Consider the following 19888-nt stretch of genomic DNA (forward strand, 5'->3'; position numbering starts at 1 on the left):
TAATGTGCCGTGTGGAAGACAGTTTACCTTATACTGTACACTGAAATAACCTGCTGGGAATACTTTGTCTAGAAAAAGACTTTGATACTATAATACTGTAAAACCAGATGCGATCATGGAAACACGTCGCTCTCCAGTGAATTTACACTCGGTTTACATTTTGTAGCGAAGCTATCACGAATGAGTTTATTTGCAAAATCAAAATCAACCCCCCCCCCCCATCTGTAATCCATGTTGCCTTTGCCATCCCAAAGGGTATATTTGCCAAATAAGTCACAGTATAACCAATAAGTACAGTAACTTTGGAGAAGATGTCTTTGTTAGGTATTTTAGTACCATGGGAGCATTTACTGGATATTGTTTTATAGTGACATTATACAGGAAAACTCTGTCATTCAACAAGGTTGAAATACCACAGAGATCACTCCCTCAGCTACATTAGTTTCTTAATCTTTTAGACGCCTGTTGAAGGCCAAATGGTTTGTTTCAGATTTCACTAATGAAAGAACTCTTCGTTTTGTGCCTTGAAAATATGTCGCTGAGATAATCACAATTGTAGCTGAACTAATAAACTACACAAAGGATGCTTCTTCACCCAAGGGCAGGAAGACGCTGCCTTATCTTGGTCTGTACTGGTTTAAACTGATAAATCTGCTGTCTCATGAATTTTACCCTCTATATAAACTGTTGTACTTGTGAATAAAGTTGAGTCACTTTGGGAAGACAATCTAAAGCAGTCTCTGTTTTCTTGTTCTCCCAAGCTGCTCCCGAGCTGCTCGTACTAACACGCTGAATGGCATGCTTGAATATTACTTGAGAATATAGTTGACTGTGTTACAGACTAAGGGACATTCTCTGCTGATAGGTGAAGGTACATTCTCTGCTGATAGACGTCCACGCCTCGGAGGAAGCCGATCCACGGAGTAGGCCCTGGAAACAGTTTCCTTCAGTCTTATTCACAGCAAAAGTTATGGAGGGATACAGATTTTATCAGGCTGTGTGGCATCGGCTGCCAAAATGTGTGCCCCCCCCATCAATAATGCACCTTGGTTTTGCTATCACGAAAGAGTTTATTTGCAAAATAAATAACAGTATAACTAATAACTACAGTAACTTTGGAGACCATTTGGTTTTTTTAGACTTCTTAATTTAACATCTATATATGTAGATATGTGTTCTCGACAATGTGTGTCATAAGAACACTAGCTGTGGACCTTTAGTGTCAACTATGTACAAGCGAGACAAATAAACACATCTTCTGGTGGTGGGCTTTTCACGCAGAGCTGGTGGAACCACTGCAAACACATCTCAAACTGAATCTGTAAAAAAATAAATAATTACAAATCCCAATGTTAAAATTTCATTTATGGGAATTGATCATAACATTTAGCAGTCTTTCTTGATGTCATTACCCATTTGTTGTCAGTTTCATGCTTTTCTTCCCCGCAGAAATGACAGATGTTTGTCAAGTCATCTGTTTTAAAAAGTGAAAAAATAGCACATAGAGTATACTACCTACTGCACTTATTACTTCATTCAAACAACTATATGGTTTGTTTCTACAGCCATCATGATGAAAATATTCATGATGTGAGAACATTGAATGGTGGAAAATGAGTTACCTGTCTCTAGGAGAAGAGTGGTGGCAATTTGCAGCCTGTGTGTGTTTATGGCCTTTTTTGTAGACGGAAAGTCTATTGACTCTTTTCGCAAGATCTTTTCAGCAAACTGAAAAAGAGATTCTAAGATGACTAAATAGGCTAATATCGTAAATGTTATTTTATAGTAATTTGTTTCCTGTGAATCAATTTCTTTCTTTTATTGTGTAATTATCTTATATTCCTTTTCCTGTCATTAACATTTATTACAACACAACATTTCCAATATTCTCGTATATATGTATGTATTTCGGTTAAGACTCGTACTTTCAATGCAAAGACTCCACATGAGGTAGCGTCCACTTGTTTTGGGTGTTTGACTGTGTCACAAGTCCATCTTGAGACGTTGCATCCTTTTTTTCGCATGAATGCCCTGAAAGATAAGTACAATAAAAACAAATAACATGTTTTAAAATTTTGGTGACACAAGAAGGTGAACAGTATGGAGAGCTTAAGTGTCTGTTGAACATCAAGTTAAGAACTGACCACACTGTTTTGTTAAAATCATTACTTTTTAAAAGTCTACAACGCATTTCCGTGGACAATTACTTGTGCTTTTTTTTTCCCGTTTCCGCCCATGATATAAAAATCAATCACTTACACAGTACACTTTGAAGAGATGTGGAGGAGGAGCAAAGATGAAATTCACACATGTATAACCTATGTGAAATTATTTTAGACATTTGTCTGATGTTTTAGTGCTAAACCTCCGCAACACTTTATGCGACTACTAAACATTATTCTCCCCGTGCTATATTTTCTAATGTAAAAACATCATCTCATACAGACATCAGGTCCTCAAATAAACATTGAAACATGGGGAGACTTCTCTGTAAAGGCAAAATTAACCCATAACACCACAATATCAGAAGGCCAACACAAAAATTCAAACCTGTTGCTGCTATTTTTTTAATTTTGAGTGCCAATTTTTTTTTAATTTTTTTTGATTGACATCATACTTATAATTGTCATAATAAACACAAAAATAACAACAGCAACAAAGCGTTTAATAAAGGGTCAAAATAAATTTCAACATTTATCCTTACCTTGTTGATTCCAAACAATTTTGGATACCTTGTTTAGTTTCTCCGAGTGGATCAAGATAGAGTGACTTCTTTTCTTGTGGGTAAATGACCTACAGTAAAATTATGTGGAGAATTACATGTAATAATTCAAGACTTAAGATTATCTGCATGCCATGCATTTGTCTTATAAAACTGATTTGATGAATATTGTAAATGCAATTATTTTTTTACCACTAATGTCCAGTGATGATGTTCATTTACAATTCCCAGAATGACTTCATGCTCCATGGGTTTGCTCTTAAATTGAAACAAAACAATAAAAATATTCACTTCAGAAAGAAATGCAATAACATGTTGTTTAGAGTCCTTTTTTATTAAAGCAATTTATGATATATTATATATCATCCACTTATAAAGTACTCTGCGACAGCCATGATTCACCCCTCATTTCTTTAACCTGTGCAAGAAGCTGGACTATCTTATATTTTTTATAAGTGGTTTTGCACATTACTTCCTCCAAGACTAATAAAGGTCTTTCTAAGGATTTTTTTTGGACATGGAGTTCATTTTCAATCATTTTCAATGCGATCCTTTTACCATCTGCAGAATAATGTTTAATGCTTTCTTAAGCCTCTTTAACAGTGACGTATGAATCACTTGATAATAAAAAGGTACCTATTAAAGAGATGAAGCAGTGTTGATGATTTCAAAAGAGATATTAGCCCAAATGTTTGAAAATCTCAAATCAAGCATTGATTGGAGTGTGTACAAAAAGAGGAGGAAACCAGACAAGCAGAGAACAAAAGAGAACTGTCAAGTCTAATAAACTATCCACATCTACTAACCCCAGTCTCAATTCATTCTTTCTGCATAAGCTGTTATCCAATCTAAATCTGGATGTGGATATGATCTGAGATACTTAAACAATACACACAAGATTCTTTCTAGAGATACCTACCTTGAGTCTTGGAGCTTTTCTCTTCCAAATGGCAGTCATTGAAAATGAATCAATGAATGCTGCTTTTGCTGAATTATGACGATTGCATTGTCTCACCATGATCGCAAGATATGCATTAATAGACTGCGAATACAAAATGTAAACATTTGTTAACTGTTGTCAATGAATAAAACACTGATAGTTGCATTGTTGTCAGTAAAGATCACTGTACCTCACTTTCCAACTCCATGTCTGGACCAATTTGTTGGATATCCCACTAGAATAATTTGTAAGCACCAATTCTGGAGAGTAGAATGTGAGGACTCTTTCCAGCCCAGGCATCCATTATATCTACAAAAAGTAATGAGAAAAAGAGATAAGTCAGCAGGACTAAATGTAAATCAAAATTTCAAATGCATAATTTCTTATGTAGTTGTCTGACAAAAGACGTGTTTCAGGGTAAATACTTTTAAGACGCTGATAAAATGGGCACATGGTTTAACATTGTATTTTGTAAAAAAAAAAAAAGGAGAACTTAAATTTGCTTTTATTTGGGGGTAAAGTTACACTTGCAATGTTCTACAAAGAAATTTAAATAAATTCATATTAATAAAAGAAAAGAAATTTAAATACATAGCAATAGAAATGCTCTTGCCCCCTATCATATCTTTTTTCCAGCAGAAACACCTATTACAACAATTTTTTAAAATTATGTTTAGTTGAAGCTACATGGCTAATTTGAAGAATCTAAGATATAAAAAATATTTTTGGTTCTTTCATACTTTTTGGTTTACTACATCATTTGTGTTAGGGTTAGTGCTCCATATGTGTCCATTCATAGTTTTGATGCCTCGAGTTCTAATCAACAATGAATCTACAAAATAGACAAGGAAATTAAGAAGCAACATTAAAATGAAGGTGTGTCCAAACTTTTCACTCTTAGTGTACATCAGATGTACAATATCAATCATGAACATTCTGGGTTACACAACAACAAAAGAAAGATTCACAGTTTTGAAGGACTCACTTTTTCATTTGTGTAATTTTACACATGTGGCTTACATCCTTTTACAAGTTTTCTATAATGTTTTGCCCCATGAATGTTTTTTTAAAGCATTAACATATTGTTAAATTTAAATATTCTGTTAGGAAATATACCTAACAAAATCTTTTTAAAGGTGTAAAATTTCCTATGCCATGATCTACAGAGTACTGAAACAAACACTGTCATAGGAACAAAAGTCCTTTTTTTAAAAATAAAAAAATAGTATATTTATTTACATTTCTCTGCAACTGTTGGTTCTATGGTTTGTGCTGTAGATTGCTGGGCTGTAATCTGTGGACCTGAGGCTTGTGTGGTTGTAGCATTTGGAGCTGTGGTCTGTGAGGCTGGGTCTGCTGTTGTGGTCGGGTCTGCCGTTGTGGTCTGTGAGGCCTGGTCTGCTGCTGTTGTGGTCTGTGAGGCCTGGTCTGCTGCCGTTGTGGTCTGTGAGGCCTGGTCTGCTGTTATGGTCTTTGAGGCTGGGTCGGCTGCTGTTTTGGATTCGGTTTGTAGAGCTGTAGCGTGTTCTGGTGCTGTAGCACTTGTGGCTGGTTCTGGTGGTTCGTTCACTTTCTGTGCTGTTGCTCCTGACTCTGGTTCTGATACCGTTATTGGTATACCTTGTGGAACTGGAGATGGATGTTGTGTTTGAACTGGTAGTGATGTAAGTGATGCCATTGGTGCTGTAGCCTGTGTAGCTTTAGGAGGAGGTGCTGGTGCTACCGCCACTGGTGCTGCTGTAGCCTGTGAAGCTAGAGCAGATGCTGGTGCTGCTGGATCTGGTTGTGCTGTTAGTAATGTGGCTGCTGTTTTCTTTAAACCCCGGTGTGGCACTCTTGGCATGCTGTCTTTGCTTAACTTTAGTTGGTCAATATTTACTTTTGGAATGATTGTCCCATTGGAATCCTGAAGATCTGCACTTTTACCTTGGATTGCTGTAATAATGTAAGGGCCTAAAAAGTTTGCTTCAAGTTTCCCCCCTTTCCTCTGCTGGCTTCTTATGTTAGCTCTTAAAACTTTGTCACCAACTTTGAAGACGACATCTCTCTTCATCATTTTTATTTTGCCCCTTGTTTTTTCCTGAGCTTTGACCACGTTGTCCTTCACCAGTTCCAACAGTTTTTGATGCTTTTGAATGTCTTCCGACACCTCCTCCTGCCCCACAATGTCTTCCACAGTCTCATCAACCTTTGAATCAAAAGACATGTCTATCATTACTATAATTTGTGTACGATACACAGATAATACATAAAAGAACTGAGAAATACAGTGAAAATTTACATTAAGTGTCTTTGGTAAGGTTTTAAGACACAATGTATTTCTGGCAAAGCTTCAGTGTATCCTGGAATTGATTGGACATGAAGAAAACTGTTATTAAGGGGTGGAACAATCCATAGAAATATTCAGTGTTGTTGTCCTTTTATGGCGGTGACATAGCATCCATTGAAACTGATCTGCCTGCGTCTCAAAAACTAAAAAAGTTTCGTTGTGTGGGATTTCCGTGTAGTTTGTCACAGACAAAAAGACATACCATGAACTCTTCTGGGATTTCGGAAGGATAGCGAGCCTCTCTGCCAAACATTAGGTAATAAGGCGAGTATTTGGTGGTCACTTGTTTTTTAGTTCTGAGTCCAAACATTACAGCATCCAGGTACTCATCCCACATTTCTGGTTGGTTGCCAACGACTTTACACAGGGCTCTGACAATGAAAGCACATAGAAGACATTCATATGAAAGATCATTTACATTTTTTAATAGTTTAATGTCATGCATTAATGTTTTGTTTGAAGGGAACCCCCATAAATGTATAACATGTACTCCAAGAATTTACCTCTGGATGGTGCCATTCATTTTCTCCACCAGCCCATTCGTTTGAGGGTGATAAGGGGAGCAGAGGCTTCTTTTAATTTTTAACAGTCCGCAAACCCTTTTGTTGAGCTGCAAAAGAAAGTTATATACACTGGCTATAAGCACATTACAATAAGAATTTAAATAAACAGCTGTCATACTAATATCTCAACAACAGATTTATAAAGACCAGAAAATTAACCATTTTCAAAAAATTATTCAAATATGAGTTCACATATTTTTGCCAAAGACTAAAGTACTTACAGAATTGACAAATTCTTTGCCTTGGTAAGTCAGTAAAAATCCTTTTCGGGGCTTCGAACTGGTGGACGAATTTTATGAGACAGTTTGTCACTTCCCCGGCTGATTTTGACTTTAAAGGGTATGCTTGTGGCCATTTTGTAAAATAATAAATCAAAACACGTATGTATTGATGTCCATTGTTAGTTTCAGTAGGTTTTCCAATGAGGTCCATCCCAACCAGTTCAAATGGCTGAGAGACCTTAAAAAGAAAATCATAGTTAAGTTAATAATACTGAAATTACACAGAATGCTAGTCTACTGTTATAATTTTTTCAAGTATATAATCAGTAGGTTTCTAAGCAATGAAAACATTGTGTGATTAAATGTGATTATTTGCTATGGTCGATGACTAACCTTTATCGGAATGTATTCTGCTGGTTTTTTAATTGTTGCAGCACTTGCCTGGCAAAGTGCGCACTGTGAAACCTAATCAAAAATAAAAGCAATTCAATAACAAACACAATAGTTGATGATCAAGGTTTACATAACTTATTTTGAGAGATACAGAAACATTGCTGTGTTCCTCTTAAAATAATTTAGCAGTAGTCGAATTACATAGAGTTTGTTTTGGAGTACCCACCCAATTGTTGATGTCCACTGACATCCCTGGCCAGTAGAACCGCTTTGAAATGGCTTCTCTTGTTTTTGTTTGCCCGCAATGGGCCCCAGTAGGACTGACATGAAAATCTGAAAAAATTGTGTTTGCCTCATCAGCCCCACAGACTACCGTTGTCTTTATGGTTTTGTCTGTGCCTTTGTAGCGCCAGTAAAACAGCTGCTCCCCTAAACAGAAACAAGAAAATAGAAAAGTTTATTATACCTGTTTAAACCACGACAGGTCTATATGTGGTAAAAGTCATGACAATACATCTTGAATGTAATGAATCAATTATGTATGTGATATAATTTTGGGGTGACTATTGGACTGGTTATCTATATTTATGACAGTATGACTACTTCAGAAACCAAAAAGATTATGCCACACACAAGACTGTATTACTGATACTAAAAAAAGTGATGGGTGTGTAAAGTCATTATGACTAATGGCCTTCAGATATAATGGATTTATTTTTAATGCAAATATCAATTCGAAGTAGTTTAATTCCAAATTTCCTGCTGTCAGTAATTTTCCACATATGTAATTTAAATAACAGTGGGTACACCTGCGTAAAAGGGTGTGGCACATACCAATCCAAAAGTAATTACGACGTAATATATTGTAGTTAAGCTATAAAAAGACAAAAACAGTTCTTAGTTAACGCTGTCTAATTAATAGCAAACCTTAAAACTTTTACTTTAATAAACGCACATGTGCCAATTAACCGGGGTTAACTAGGTCAAAGAAAGGTCAAGCTAATTAAATCGGTTAGTGCAAATTAAGACTACACATTACGCCATTGTATATGTATTAACAATGTCAGAAGGAGAGAGGCACTGAGGCACCGTCTTCCGCCCCCCGACGCTCCTGCTGTGCCTCCTCCTTCTGACAGGAACTGCCTACAGAACAAGCATGAATGATGCCTGAGTGGACACACACAACTCACAAGTTCCTGGCTCTGTCGGCTCCTCTGCAGAGGGTTTCCCTAAGAAGGTGGACCTAGCAGGGTCACCGGGGGACGGGGAGCTGTGCCTCACGGCCCTCACTTCGTCGGAGAAACCCTCATGCAGAGTTCAGAAACTTGTGTGTTGAGTATGTCGCTGTGAGCCTCCACCATTTCCTGGTGGGTGCAGCCTGAACTGTCTAGAGACAGACCAGACCAGCTGCACAACACAGACACTTCAAACCTGAGGACAAATCTAAGAGAACAGAAAAAGGAAAGGAAACTTAGATTAGAACCATGCAGCGCTACAGGAGACGGCAGCACTGCAGAGGTGAGGACCGGCACCTGTTTGAAAGAGACAAATACACACAAACACACACAACAACAGACGAGAAACAAACACAGAGAGAGGAAAAAGTGGTTATACAGAACTTGAGGACATTACCTACATGTAAATCTATAAATAATTATAAATTTGTTGGGTTTTCTTTAACAATGTCCGAAGGAGAGAGGCACTGAGGCACCGTCTTCCGCCCCCCGACGCTCCTGCTGTGCCTCCTCCTTCTGACAGGAACTGCCTACAGAACAAGTATGAATGATGTCTGAGTGGACACACACAACTCACAAGTTCCTGGCTCTGTCGGCTCCTCTGCAGAGGGTTTCCCTAAGAAGGTGGACCTAGCAGGGTCACCGGGGGACGGGGAGCTGTGCCTCACGGCCCTCACTTCGTCGGAGAAACCCTCATGCAGAGTTCAGAAACTTGTGTGTTGAGTATGTCGCTGTGAGCCTCCACCATTTACTGGTGGGTGCAGCCTGAACTGTCTAGAGACAGACCAGACCAGCTGCACAACACAGACACTTCAAACCTGAAGACAAAAACTAAGAGAACAGAAAAAGGAAAGGAAACTTAGCTTAGAACCATGCAGCGCTACAGGAGACGGCAGCACTGCAGAGGTGAGGACCGGCACCTGTTTGAAAGAGACAAATACACACAAACACACACAACAACAGACGAGAAACAAACACAGAGAGAGGAAAAAGTGGTTATACAGAACTTGAGGACATTACCTACATGTAAATATATAAATAATTATAAATTTGTTGGGTTTTCTTTAACAATGTCAGAAGGAGAGAGGCACTGAGGCACCGTCTTCCGCCCCCCGACGCTCCTGCTGTGCCTCCTCCTTCTGACAGGAACTGCCTACAGAACAAGCATGAATGATGCCTGAGTGGACACACACAACTCACAAGTTCCTGGCTCTGTCGGCTCCTCTGCAGAGGGTTTCCCTAAGAAGGTGGACCTAGCAGGGTCACCGGGGGACGGGGAGCTGTGCCTCACGGCCCTCACTTTGTCGGAGAAACCCTCATGCAGAGTTCAGAAACTTGTGTGTTGAGTATGTCGCTGTGAGCCTCCACCATTTACTGGTGGGTGCAGTCTGAACTGTCTAGAGACAGACCAGACCAGCTGCACAACACAGACACTTCAAACCTGAGGACAAATCTAAGAGAACAGAAAAAGGAAAGGAAACTTAGCTTAGAACCATGCAGCGCTACAGGAGACGGCAGCACTGCAGAGGTGAGGACCGGCACCTGTTTGAAAGAGACAAATACACACAAACACACACAACAACAGACGAGAAACAAACACAGAGAGAGGAAAAAGTGGTTATACAGAACTTGAGGACATTACCTACATGTAAATATTTAAAAATAATTATAAATTTGTTGGGTTTTCTTTAACAATGTCCGAAGGAGAGAGGCACTGAGGCACCGTCTTCCGCCCCCCGACGCTCCTGCTGTGCCTCCTCCTTCTGACAGGAACTGCCTACAGAACAAGTATGAATGATGTCTGAGTGGACACACACAACTCACAAGTTCCTGGCTCTGTCGGCTCCTCTGCAGAGGGTTTCCCTAAGAAGGTGGACCTAGCAGGGTCACCGGGGGACGGGGAGCTGTGCCTCACGGCCCTCACTTCGTCGGAGAAACCCTCATGCAGAGTTCAGAAACTTGTGTGTTGAGTATGTCGCTGTGAGCCTCCACCATTTACTGGTGGGTGCAGCCTGAACTGTCTAGAGACAGACCAGACCAGCTGCACAACACAGACACTTCAAACCTGAAGACAAAAACTAAGAGAACAGAAAAAGGAAAGGAAACTTAGCTTAGAACCATGCAGCGCTACAGGAGACGGCAGCACTGCAGAGGTGAGGACCGGCACCTGTTTGAAAGAGACAAATACACACAAACACACACAACAACAGACGAGAAACAAACACAGACAGAGGAAAAAGTAGTTATACAGAACTTGAGGACATTACCTACATGTAAATATATAAATAATTATAAATTTGTTGGGTTTTCTTTAACAATGTCAGAAGGAGAGAGGCACTGAGGCACCGTCTTCCGCCCCCCGACGCTCCTGCTGTGCCTCCTCCTTCTGACAGGAACTGCCTACAGAACAAGTATGAATGATGTCTGAGTGGACACACACAACTCACAAGTTCCTGGCTCTGTCGGCTCCTCTGCAGAGGGTTTCCCTAAGAAGGTGGACCTAGCAGGGTCACTGGGGGACGGGGAGCTGTGCCTCACGGCCCTCACTTCGTCGGAGAAACCCTCATGCAGAGTTCAGAAACTTGTGTGTTGAGTATGTCGCTGTGAGCCTCCACCATTTACTGGTGGGTGCAGCCTGAACTGTCTAGAGACAGACCAGACCAGCTGCACAACACAGACACTTCAAACCTGAGGACAAATCTAAGAGAACAGAAAAAGGAAAGGAAACTTAGCTTAGAACCATGCAGCACTACAGGAGACGGCAGCACTGCAGAGGTGAGGACCGGCACCTGTTTGAAAGAGACAAATACACACAAACACACACAACCACAGACGAGAAACAAACACAGAGAGAGGAAAAAGTGGTTATACAGAACTTGAGGACATTACCTACATGTAAATATATAAATAATTATAAATTTGTTGGGTTTTCTTTAACAATGTCAGAAGGAGAGAGGCACTGAGGCACCGTCTTCCGCCCCCCGACGCTCCTGCTGTGCCTCCTCCTTCTGACAGGAACTGCCTACAGAACAAGTATGAATGATGTCTGAGTGGACACACACAACTCACAAGTTCCTGGCTCTGTCGGCTCCTCTGCAGAGGGTTTCCCTAAGAAGGTGGACCTAGCAGGGTCACCGGGGGACGGGGAGCTGTGCCTCACGGCCCTCACTTCGTCGGAGAAACCCTCATGCAGAGTTCAGAAACTTGTGTGTTGAGTATGTCGCTGTGAGCCTCCACCATTTACTGGTGGGTGCAGCCTGAACTGTCTAGAGACAGACCAGACCAGCTGCACAACACAGACACTTCAAACCTGAGGACAAATCTAAGAGAACAGAAAAAGGAAAGGAAACTTAGCTTAGAACCATGCAGCACTACAGGAGACGGCAGCACTGCAGAGGTGAGGACCGGCACCTGTTTGAAAGAGACAAATACACACAAACACACACAACAACAGACGAGAAACAAACACAGAGAGAGGAAAAAGTGGTTATACAGAACTTGAGGACATTACCTACATGTAAATATATAAATAATTATAAATTTGTTGGGTTTTCTTTAACAATGTCAGAAGGAGAGAGGCACTGAGGCACCGTCTTCCGCCCCCCGACGCTCCTGCTGTGCCTCCTCCTTCTGACAGGAACTGCCTACAGAACAAGCATGAATGATGCCTGAGTGGACACACACAACTCACAAGTTCCTGGCTCTGTCAGCTCCTCTGCAGAGGGTTTCCCTAAGAAGGTGGACCTAGCAGGGTCACTGGGGGACGGGGAGCTGTGCCTCACGGCCCTCACTTCGTCGGAGAAACCCTCATGCAGAGTTCAGAAACTTGTGTGTTGAGTATGTCGCTGTGAGCCTCCACCATTTACTGGTGGGTGCAGTCTGAACTGTCTAGAGACAGACCAGACCAGCTGCACAACACAGACACTTCAAACCTGAGGACAAAAACTAAGAGAACAGAAAAAGGAAAGGAAACTTAGCTTAGAACCATGCAGCGCTACAGGAGACGGCAGCACTGCAGAGGTGAGGACTGGCACCTGTTTGAAAGAGACAAATACACACAAACACACACAACAACAGACGAGAAACAAACACAGAGAGAGGAAAAAGTGGTTATACAGAACTTGAGGACATTACCTACATGTAAATATTTAAAAATAATTATAAATTTGTTGGGTTTTCTTTAACAATGTCCGAAGGAGAGAGGCACTGAGGCACCGTCTTCCGCCCCCCGACGCTCCTGCTGTGCCTCCTCCTTCTGACAGGAACTGCCTACAGAACAAGTATGAATGATGTCTGAGTGGACACACACAACTCACAAGTTCCTGGCTCTGTCGGCTCCTCTGCAGAGGGTTTCCCTAAGAAGGTGGACCTAGCAGGGTCACTGGGGGACGGGGAGCTGTGCCTCACGGCCCTCACTTCGTCGGAGAAACCCTCATGCAGAGTTCAAAAACTTGTGTGTTGAGTATGTCGCTGTGAGCCTCCACCATTTACTGGTGGGTGCAGCCTGAACTGTCTAGAGACAGACCAGACCAGCTGCACAACACAGACACTTCAAACCTGAGGACAAATCTAAGAGAACAGAAAAAGGAAAGGAAACTTAGCTTAGAACCATGCAGCGCTACAGGAGACGGCAGCACTGCAGAGGTGAGGACCGGCACCTGTTTGAAAGAGACAAATACACACAAACACACACAACAACAGACGAGAAACAAACACAGAGAGAGGAAAAAGTGGTTATACAGAACTTGAGGACATTACCTACATGTAAATATATAAATAATTATAAATTTGTTGGGTTTTCTTTAACAATGTCAGAAGGAGAGAGGCACTGAGGCACCGTCTTCCGCCCCCCGACGCTCCTGCTGTGCCTCCTCCTTCTGACAGGAACTGCCTACAGAACAAGTATGAATGATGCCTGAGTGGACACACACAACTCACAAGTTCCTGGCTCTGTCAGCTCCTCTGCAGAGGGTTTCCCTAAGAAGGTGGACCTAGCAGGGTCACCGGGGGACGGGGAGCTGTGCCTCACGGCCCTCACTTCGTCGGAGAAACCCTCATGCAGAGTTCAGAAACTTGTGTGTTGAGTATGTCGCTGTGAGCCTCCACCATTTACTGGTGGGTGCAGTCTGAACTGTCTAGAGACAGACCAGACCAGCTGCACAACACAGACACTTCAAACCTGAAGACAAAAACTAAGAGAACAGAAAAAGGAAAGGAAACTTAGCTTAGAACCATGCAGCGCTACAGGAGACGGCAGCACTGCAGAGGTGAGGACCGGCACCTGTTTGAAAGAGACAAATACACACAAACACACACAACAACAGACGAGAAACAAACACAGAGAGAGGAAAAAGTGGTTATACAGAACTTGAGGACATTACCTACATGTAAATATTTAAAAATAATTATAAATTTGTTGGGTTTTCTTTAACAATGTCCGAAGGAGAGAGGCACTGAGGCACCGTCTTCCGCCCCCCGACGCTCCTGCTGTGCCTCCTCCTTCTGACAGGAACTGCCTACAGAACAAGTATGAATGATGTCTGAGTGGACACACACAACTCACAAGTTCCTGGCTCTGTCAGCTCCTCTGCAGAGGGTTTCCCTAAGAAGGTGGACCTAGCAGGGTCACCGGGGGACGGGGAGCTGTGCCTCACGGCCCTCACTTCGTCGGAGAAACCCTCATGCAGAGTTCAGAAACTTGTGTGTTGAGTATGTCGCTGTGAGCCTCCACCATTTACTGGTGGGTGCAGCCTGAACTGTCTAGAGACAGACCAGACCAGCTACACAACACAGACACTTCAAACCTAAAGACAAAAACTAAGAGAACAGAAAAAGGAAAGGAAACTTAGCTTAGAACCATGCAGCGCTACAGGAGACGGCAGCACTGCAGAGGTGAGGACCGGCACCTGTTTGAAAGAGACAAATACACACAAACACACACAACAACAGACGAGAAACAAACACAGACAGAGGAAAAAGTGGTTATACAGAACTTGAGGACATTACCTACATGTAAATATATAAATAATTATAAATTTGTTGGGTTTTCTTTAACAATGTCAGAAGGAGAGAGGCACTGAGGCACCGTCTTCCGCCCCCCGACGCTCCTGCTGTGCCTCCTCCTTCTGACAGGAACTGCCTACAGAACAAGTATGAATGATGCCTGAGTGGACACACACAACTCACAAGTTCCTGGCTCTGTCGGCTCCTCTGCAGAGGGTTTCCCTAAGAAGGTGGACCTAGCAGGGTCACTGGGGGACGGGGAGCTGTGCCTCACGGCCCTCACTTCGTCGGAGAAACCCTCATGCAGAGTTCAGAAACTTGTGTGTTGAGTATGTCGCTGTGAGCCTCCACCATTTACTGGTGGGTGCAGCCTGAACTGTCTAGAGACAGACCAGACCAGCTGCACAACACAGACACTTCAAACCTGAAGACAAAAACTAAGAGAACAGAAAAAGGAAAGGAAACTTAGCTTAGAACCATGCAGCGCTACAGGAGACGGCAGCACTGCAGAGGTGAGGACCGGCACCTGTTTGAAAGAGACAAATACACACAAACACACACAACAACAGACGAGAAACAAACACAGACAGAGGAAAAAGTGGTTATACAGAACTTGAGGACATTACCTACATGTAAATATATAAATAATTATAAATTTGTTGGGTTTTCTTTAACAATGTCAGAAGGAGAGAGGCACTGAGGCACCGTCTTCCGCCCCCCGACGCTCCTGCTGTGCCTCCTCCTTCTGACAGGAACTGCCTACAGAACAAGCATGAATGATGCCTGAGTGGACACACACAACTCACAAGTTCCTGGCTCTGTCAGCTCCTCTGCAGAGGGTTTCCCTAAGAAGGTGGACCTAGCAGGGTCACCGGGGGACGGGGAGCTGTGCCTCACGGCCCTCACTTCGTCGGAGAAACCCTCATGCAGAGTTCAGAAACTTGTGTGTTGAGTATGTCGCTGTGAGCCTCCACCATTTACTGGTGGGTGCAGCCTGAACTGTCTAGAGACAGACCAGACCAGCTGCACAACACAGACACTTCAAACCTGAGGACAAAAACTATGAGAACAGAAAAAGGAAAGGAAACTTAGCTTAGAACCATGCAGCGCTACAGGAGACGGCAGCACTGCAGAGGTGAGGACTGGCACCTGTTTGAAAGAGACAAATACACACAAACACACACAACAACAGACGAGAAACAAACACAGAGAGAGGAAAAAGTGGTTATACAGAACTTGAGGACATTACCTACATGTAAATATATAAATAATTATAAATTTGTTGGGTTTTCTTTAACAATGTCAGAAGGAGAGAGGCACTGAGGCACCGTCTTCCGCCCCCCGACGCTCCTGCTGTGCCTCCTCCTTCTGACAGGAACTGCCTACAGAACAAGTATGAATGATGTCTGAGTGGACACACACAACTCACAAGTTCCTGGCTCTGTCAACTCCTCTGCAGAGGGTTTCCCTAAGAAGGTGGACCTAGCAGGGTCACCGGGGGACGGGGAGCTGTGCCTCACGGCCCTCACTTCGTCGGAGAAACCCTCATGCAGAGTTCAGAAACTTGTGTGTTGAGTATGTCGCTGTGAGCCTCCACCATTTACTGGTGGGTGCAGCCTGAACTGTCTAGAGACAGACCAGACCAGCTGCACAACACAGACACTTCAAACCTGAAGACAAAAACTAAGAGAACAGAAAAAGGAAAGGAAACTTAGCTTAGAACCATGCAGCGCTACAGGAGACGGCAGCACTGCAGAGGTGAGGACCGGCACCTGTTTGAAAGAGACAAATACACACAAACACACACAACAACAGACGAGAAACAAACACAGACAGAGGAAAAAGTGGTTATACAGAACTTGAGGACATTACCTACATGTAAATATATAAATAATTATAAATTTGTTGGGTTTTCTTTAACAATGTCAGAAGGAGAGAGGCACTGAGGCACCGTCTTCCGCCGCCCGACGCTCCTGCTGTGCCTCCTCCTTCTGACAGGAACTGCCTACAGAACAAGCATGAATGATGCCTGAGTGGACACACACAACTCACAAGTTCCTGGCTCTGTCAGCTCCTCTGCAGAGGGTTTCCCTAAGAAGGTGGACCTAGCAGGGTCACCGGGGGACGGGGAGCTGTGCCTCACGGCCCTCACTTCGTCGGAGAAACCCTCATGCAGAGTTCAGAAACTTGTGTGTTGAGTATGTCGCTGTGAGCCTCCACCATTTACTGGTGGGTGCAGCCTGAACTGTCTAGAGACAGACCAGACCAGCTGCACAACACAGACACTTCAAACCTGAGGACAAAAACTATGAGAACAGAAAAAGGAAAGGAAACTTAGCTTAGAACCATGCAGCGCTACAGGAGACGGCAGCACTGCAGAGGTGAGGACTGGCACCTGTTTGAAAGAGACAAATACACACAAACACACACAACAACAGACGAGAAACAAACACAGACAGAGGAAAAAGTGGTTATACAGAACTTGAGGACATTACCTACATGTAAATATATAAATAATTATAAATTTGTTGGGTTTTCTTTAACAATGTCAGAAGGAGAGAGGCACTGAGGCACCGTCTTCCGCCCCCCGACGCTCCTGCTGTGCCTCCTCCTTCTGACAGGAACTGCCTACAGAACAAGTATGAATGATGCCTGAGTGGACACACACAACTCACAAGTTCCTGGCTCTGTCGGCTCCTCTGCAGAGGGTTTCCCTAAGAAGGTGGACCTAGCAGGGTCACCGGGGGACGGGGAGCTGTGCCTCACGGCCCTCACTTTGTCGGAGAAACCCTCATGCAGAGTTCAGAAACTTGTGTGTTGAGTATGTCGCTGTGAGCCTCCACCATTTACTGGTGGGTGCAGTCTGAACTGTCTAGAGACAGACCAGACCAGCTGCACAACACAGACACTTCAAACCTGAGGACAAATCTAAGAGAACAGAAAAAGGAAAGGAAACTTAGCTTAGAACCATGCAGCGCTACAGGAGACGGCAGCACTGCAGAGGTGAGGACCGGCACCTGTTTGAAAGAGACAAATACACACAAACACACACAACAACAGACGAGAAACAAACACAGAGAGAGGAAAAAGTGGTTATACAGAACTTGAGGACATTACCTACATGTAAATATATAAATAATTATAAATTTGTTGGGTTTTCTTTAACAATGTCAGAAGGAGAGAGGCACTGAGGCACCGTCTTCCGCCCCCCGACGCTCCTGCTGTGCCTCCTCCTTCTGACAGGAACTGCCTACAGAACAAGTATGAATGATGTCTGAGTGGACACACACAACTCACAAGTTCCTGGCTCTGTCAGCTCCTCTGCAGAGGGTTTCCCTAAGAAGGTGGACCTAGCAGGGTCACCGGGGGACGGGGAGCTGTGCCTCACGGCCCTCACTTTGTCGGGGAAACCCTCATACAGAGTTCAGAAACTTGTGTGTTGAGTATGTCGCTGTGAGCCTCCACCATTTCCTGGTGGGTGCAGCCTGAACTGTCTAGAGACAGACCAGACCAGCTGCACAACACAGACACTTCAAACCTGAAGACAAATCTAAGAGAACAGAAAAAGGAAAGGAAACTTAGCTTAGAACCATGCAGCGCTACAGGAGACGGCAGCACTGCAGAGGTGAGGACCGGCACCTGTTTGAAAGAGACAAATACACACAAACACACACAACAACAGACGAGAAACAAACACAGAGAGAGGAAAAAGTGGTTATACAGAACTTGAGGACATTACCTACATGTAAATATATAAAAATAATTATAAATTTGTTGGGTTTTCTTTAACAATGTCCGAAGGAGAGAGGCACTGAGGCACCGTCTTCCGCCCCCCGACGCTCCTGCTGTGCCTCCTCCTTCTGACAGGAACTGCCTACAGAACAAGTATGAATGATGCCTGAGTGGACACACACAACTCACAAGTTCCTGGCTCTGTCAGCTCCTCTGCAGAGGGTTTCCCTAAGAAGGTGGACCTAGCAGGGTCACCGGGGGACGGGGAGCTGTGCCTCACGGCCCTCACTTCGTCGGAGAAACCCTCATGCAGAGTTCAGAAACTTGTGTGTTGAGTATGTCGCTGTGAGCCTCCACCATTTACTGGTGGGTGCAGCCTGAACTGTCTAGAGACAGACCAGACCAGCTGCACAACACAGACACTTCAAACCTGAGGACAAAAACTATGAGAACAGAAAAAGGAAAGGAAACTTAGCTTAGAACCATGCAGCGCTACAGGAGACGGCAGCACTGCAGAGGTGAGGACCGGCACCTGTTTGAAAGAGACAAATACACACAAACACACACAACAACAGACGAGAAACAAACACAGAGAGAGGAAAAAGTGGTTATACAGAACTTGAGGACATTACCTACATGTAAATATTTAAAAATAATTATAAATTTGTTGGGTTTTCTTTAACAATGTCCGAAGGAGAGAGGCACTGAGGCACCGTCTTCCGCCGCCCGACGCTCCTGCTGTGCCTCCTCCTTCTGACAGGAACTGCCTACAGAACAAGCATGAATGATGCCTGAGTGGACACACACAACTCACAAGTTCCTGGCTCTGTCGGCTCCTCTGCAGAGGGTTTCCCTAAGAAGGTGGACCTAGCAGGGTCACCGGGGGACGGGGAGCTGTGCCTCACGGCCCTCACTTCGTCGGAGAAACCCTCATGCAGAGTTCAGAAACTTGTGTGTTGAGTATGTCGCTGTGAGCCTCCACCATTTACTGGTGGGTGCAGCCTGAACTGTCTAGAGACAGACCAGACCAGCTGCACAACACAGACACTTCAAACCTGAGGACAAATCTAAGAGAACAGAAAAAGGAAAGGAAACTTAGCTTAGAACCATGCAGCGCTACAGGAGACGGCAGCACTGCAGAGGTGAGGACCGGCACCTGTTTGAAAGAGACAAATACACACAAACACACACAACAACAGACGAGAAACAAACACAGAGAGAGGAAAAAGTGGTTATACAGAACTTGAGGACATTACCTACATGAAAATATATAAATAATTATAAATATACAAGAACAAGAGAAATAAGAAAGAAAACTTTGCTTCAAACCATGCAGGGCAGCTGTCTAGAGGTGAGCTTGTGTGATTCTTATTCTGTCAGTGAATAAACTAAAAACAGAAAAAAAGAAAGAAAACTTACCTTAGAAATCTGTAGGGTTGTTTCCTCTGAGACATGTTGGAATCTGTAAACAGCTACTCCAAAAAGGATCCAGGTGTTTCAAAATACCTCTTTGGTGAATGTTTCAATTCTGCTAACATAAATGCTGCAATTAATTAACTAAAAGTCATTGCTCTTCACCCCTATTTATAGACTTTTGCGGATCAACGGATTAAAGCATCATAGGACCAAATTTGTTGTAAGATTCTAAATATATGTGACGTCATCAACCTGTAAGCCGAATAGGGCTTTGGACCTGATGTCACAGGAGGCGGGCCACGCCCCCCGCCGCCATGACAGTAGGCCAGACAAA

The 19888-nt window shown here is 43.3% G+C and overlaps 1 protein-coding gene across 3 annotated transcripts; it reads right to left on the reverse strand.

Annotated features, from left to right (window-relative positions):
* Positions 1-1050: 1050 nt before the first annotated feature.
* Positions 1051-10796, reverse strand: LOC113032921 (sentrin-specific protease 2-like). 3 transcript variants are annotated; one of them, XM_026186058.2, is made up of 14 exons: positions 7395-10796; positions 7169-7240; positions 6776-7013; positions 6495-6601; positions 6194-6362; positions 4902-5850; positions 3853-3971; positions 3642-3764; positions 2915-2980; positions 2705-2793; positions 1926-2031; positions 1623-1728; positions 1413-1474; positions 1051-1319 (listed from the first exon to the last, which is right to left on the reverse strand). In XM_026186058.2, exons 7-14 carry the CDS (start codon positions 3868-3870, stop codon positions 1227-1229), a joined length of 663 nt encoding a protein of 220 aa, XP_026041843.2. In that variant the 5' UTR covers positions 3871-3971; positions 4902-5850; positions 6194-6362; positions 6495-6601; positions 6776-7013; positions 7169-7240; positions 7395-10796; the 3' UTR covers positions 1051-1226. The 3 variants fall into 2 exon arrangements, 2 of the variants coding, with proteins under 2 accessions (XP_026041843.2, XP_080143576.1); XM_080287450.1 differs by lacking the exons at positions 1051-1319; positions 1413-1474; positions 1623-1728; ... (1 more) ...; positions 2705-2793; positions 2915-2980 and having other exon boundaries at positions 3072-3764.
* Positions 10797-19888: the final 9092 nt, after the last annotated feature.

Source organism: Astatotilapia calliptera, chromosome 12, assembly GCF_964374335.1.
Source record: "Astatotilapia calliptera chromosome 12, fAstCal68.1, whole genome shotgun sequence".
NCBI lineage: Eukaryota > Metazoa > Chordata > Actinopteri > Cichliformes > Cichlidae > Astatotilapia > Astatotilapia calliptera.

Coding starts and splice junctions, on each gene's coding strand:
- LOC113032921 (XM_080287450.1), bottom strand. CDS start 6,514: ATGAATGGCACCATCCAGAG. Junction 6,363..6,494: donor ATGAATGGCACCATCCAGAG/GTAAATTCTTGG, acceptor TTTCATTGTCAG/AGCCCTGTGTAAAGTCGTTG. Junction 5,851..6,193: donor AAATCCCAGAAGAGTTCATG/GTATGTCTTTTT, acceptor TTTGATTCAAAG/GTTGATGAGACTGTGGAAGA.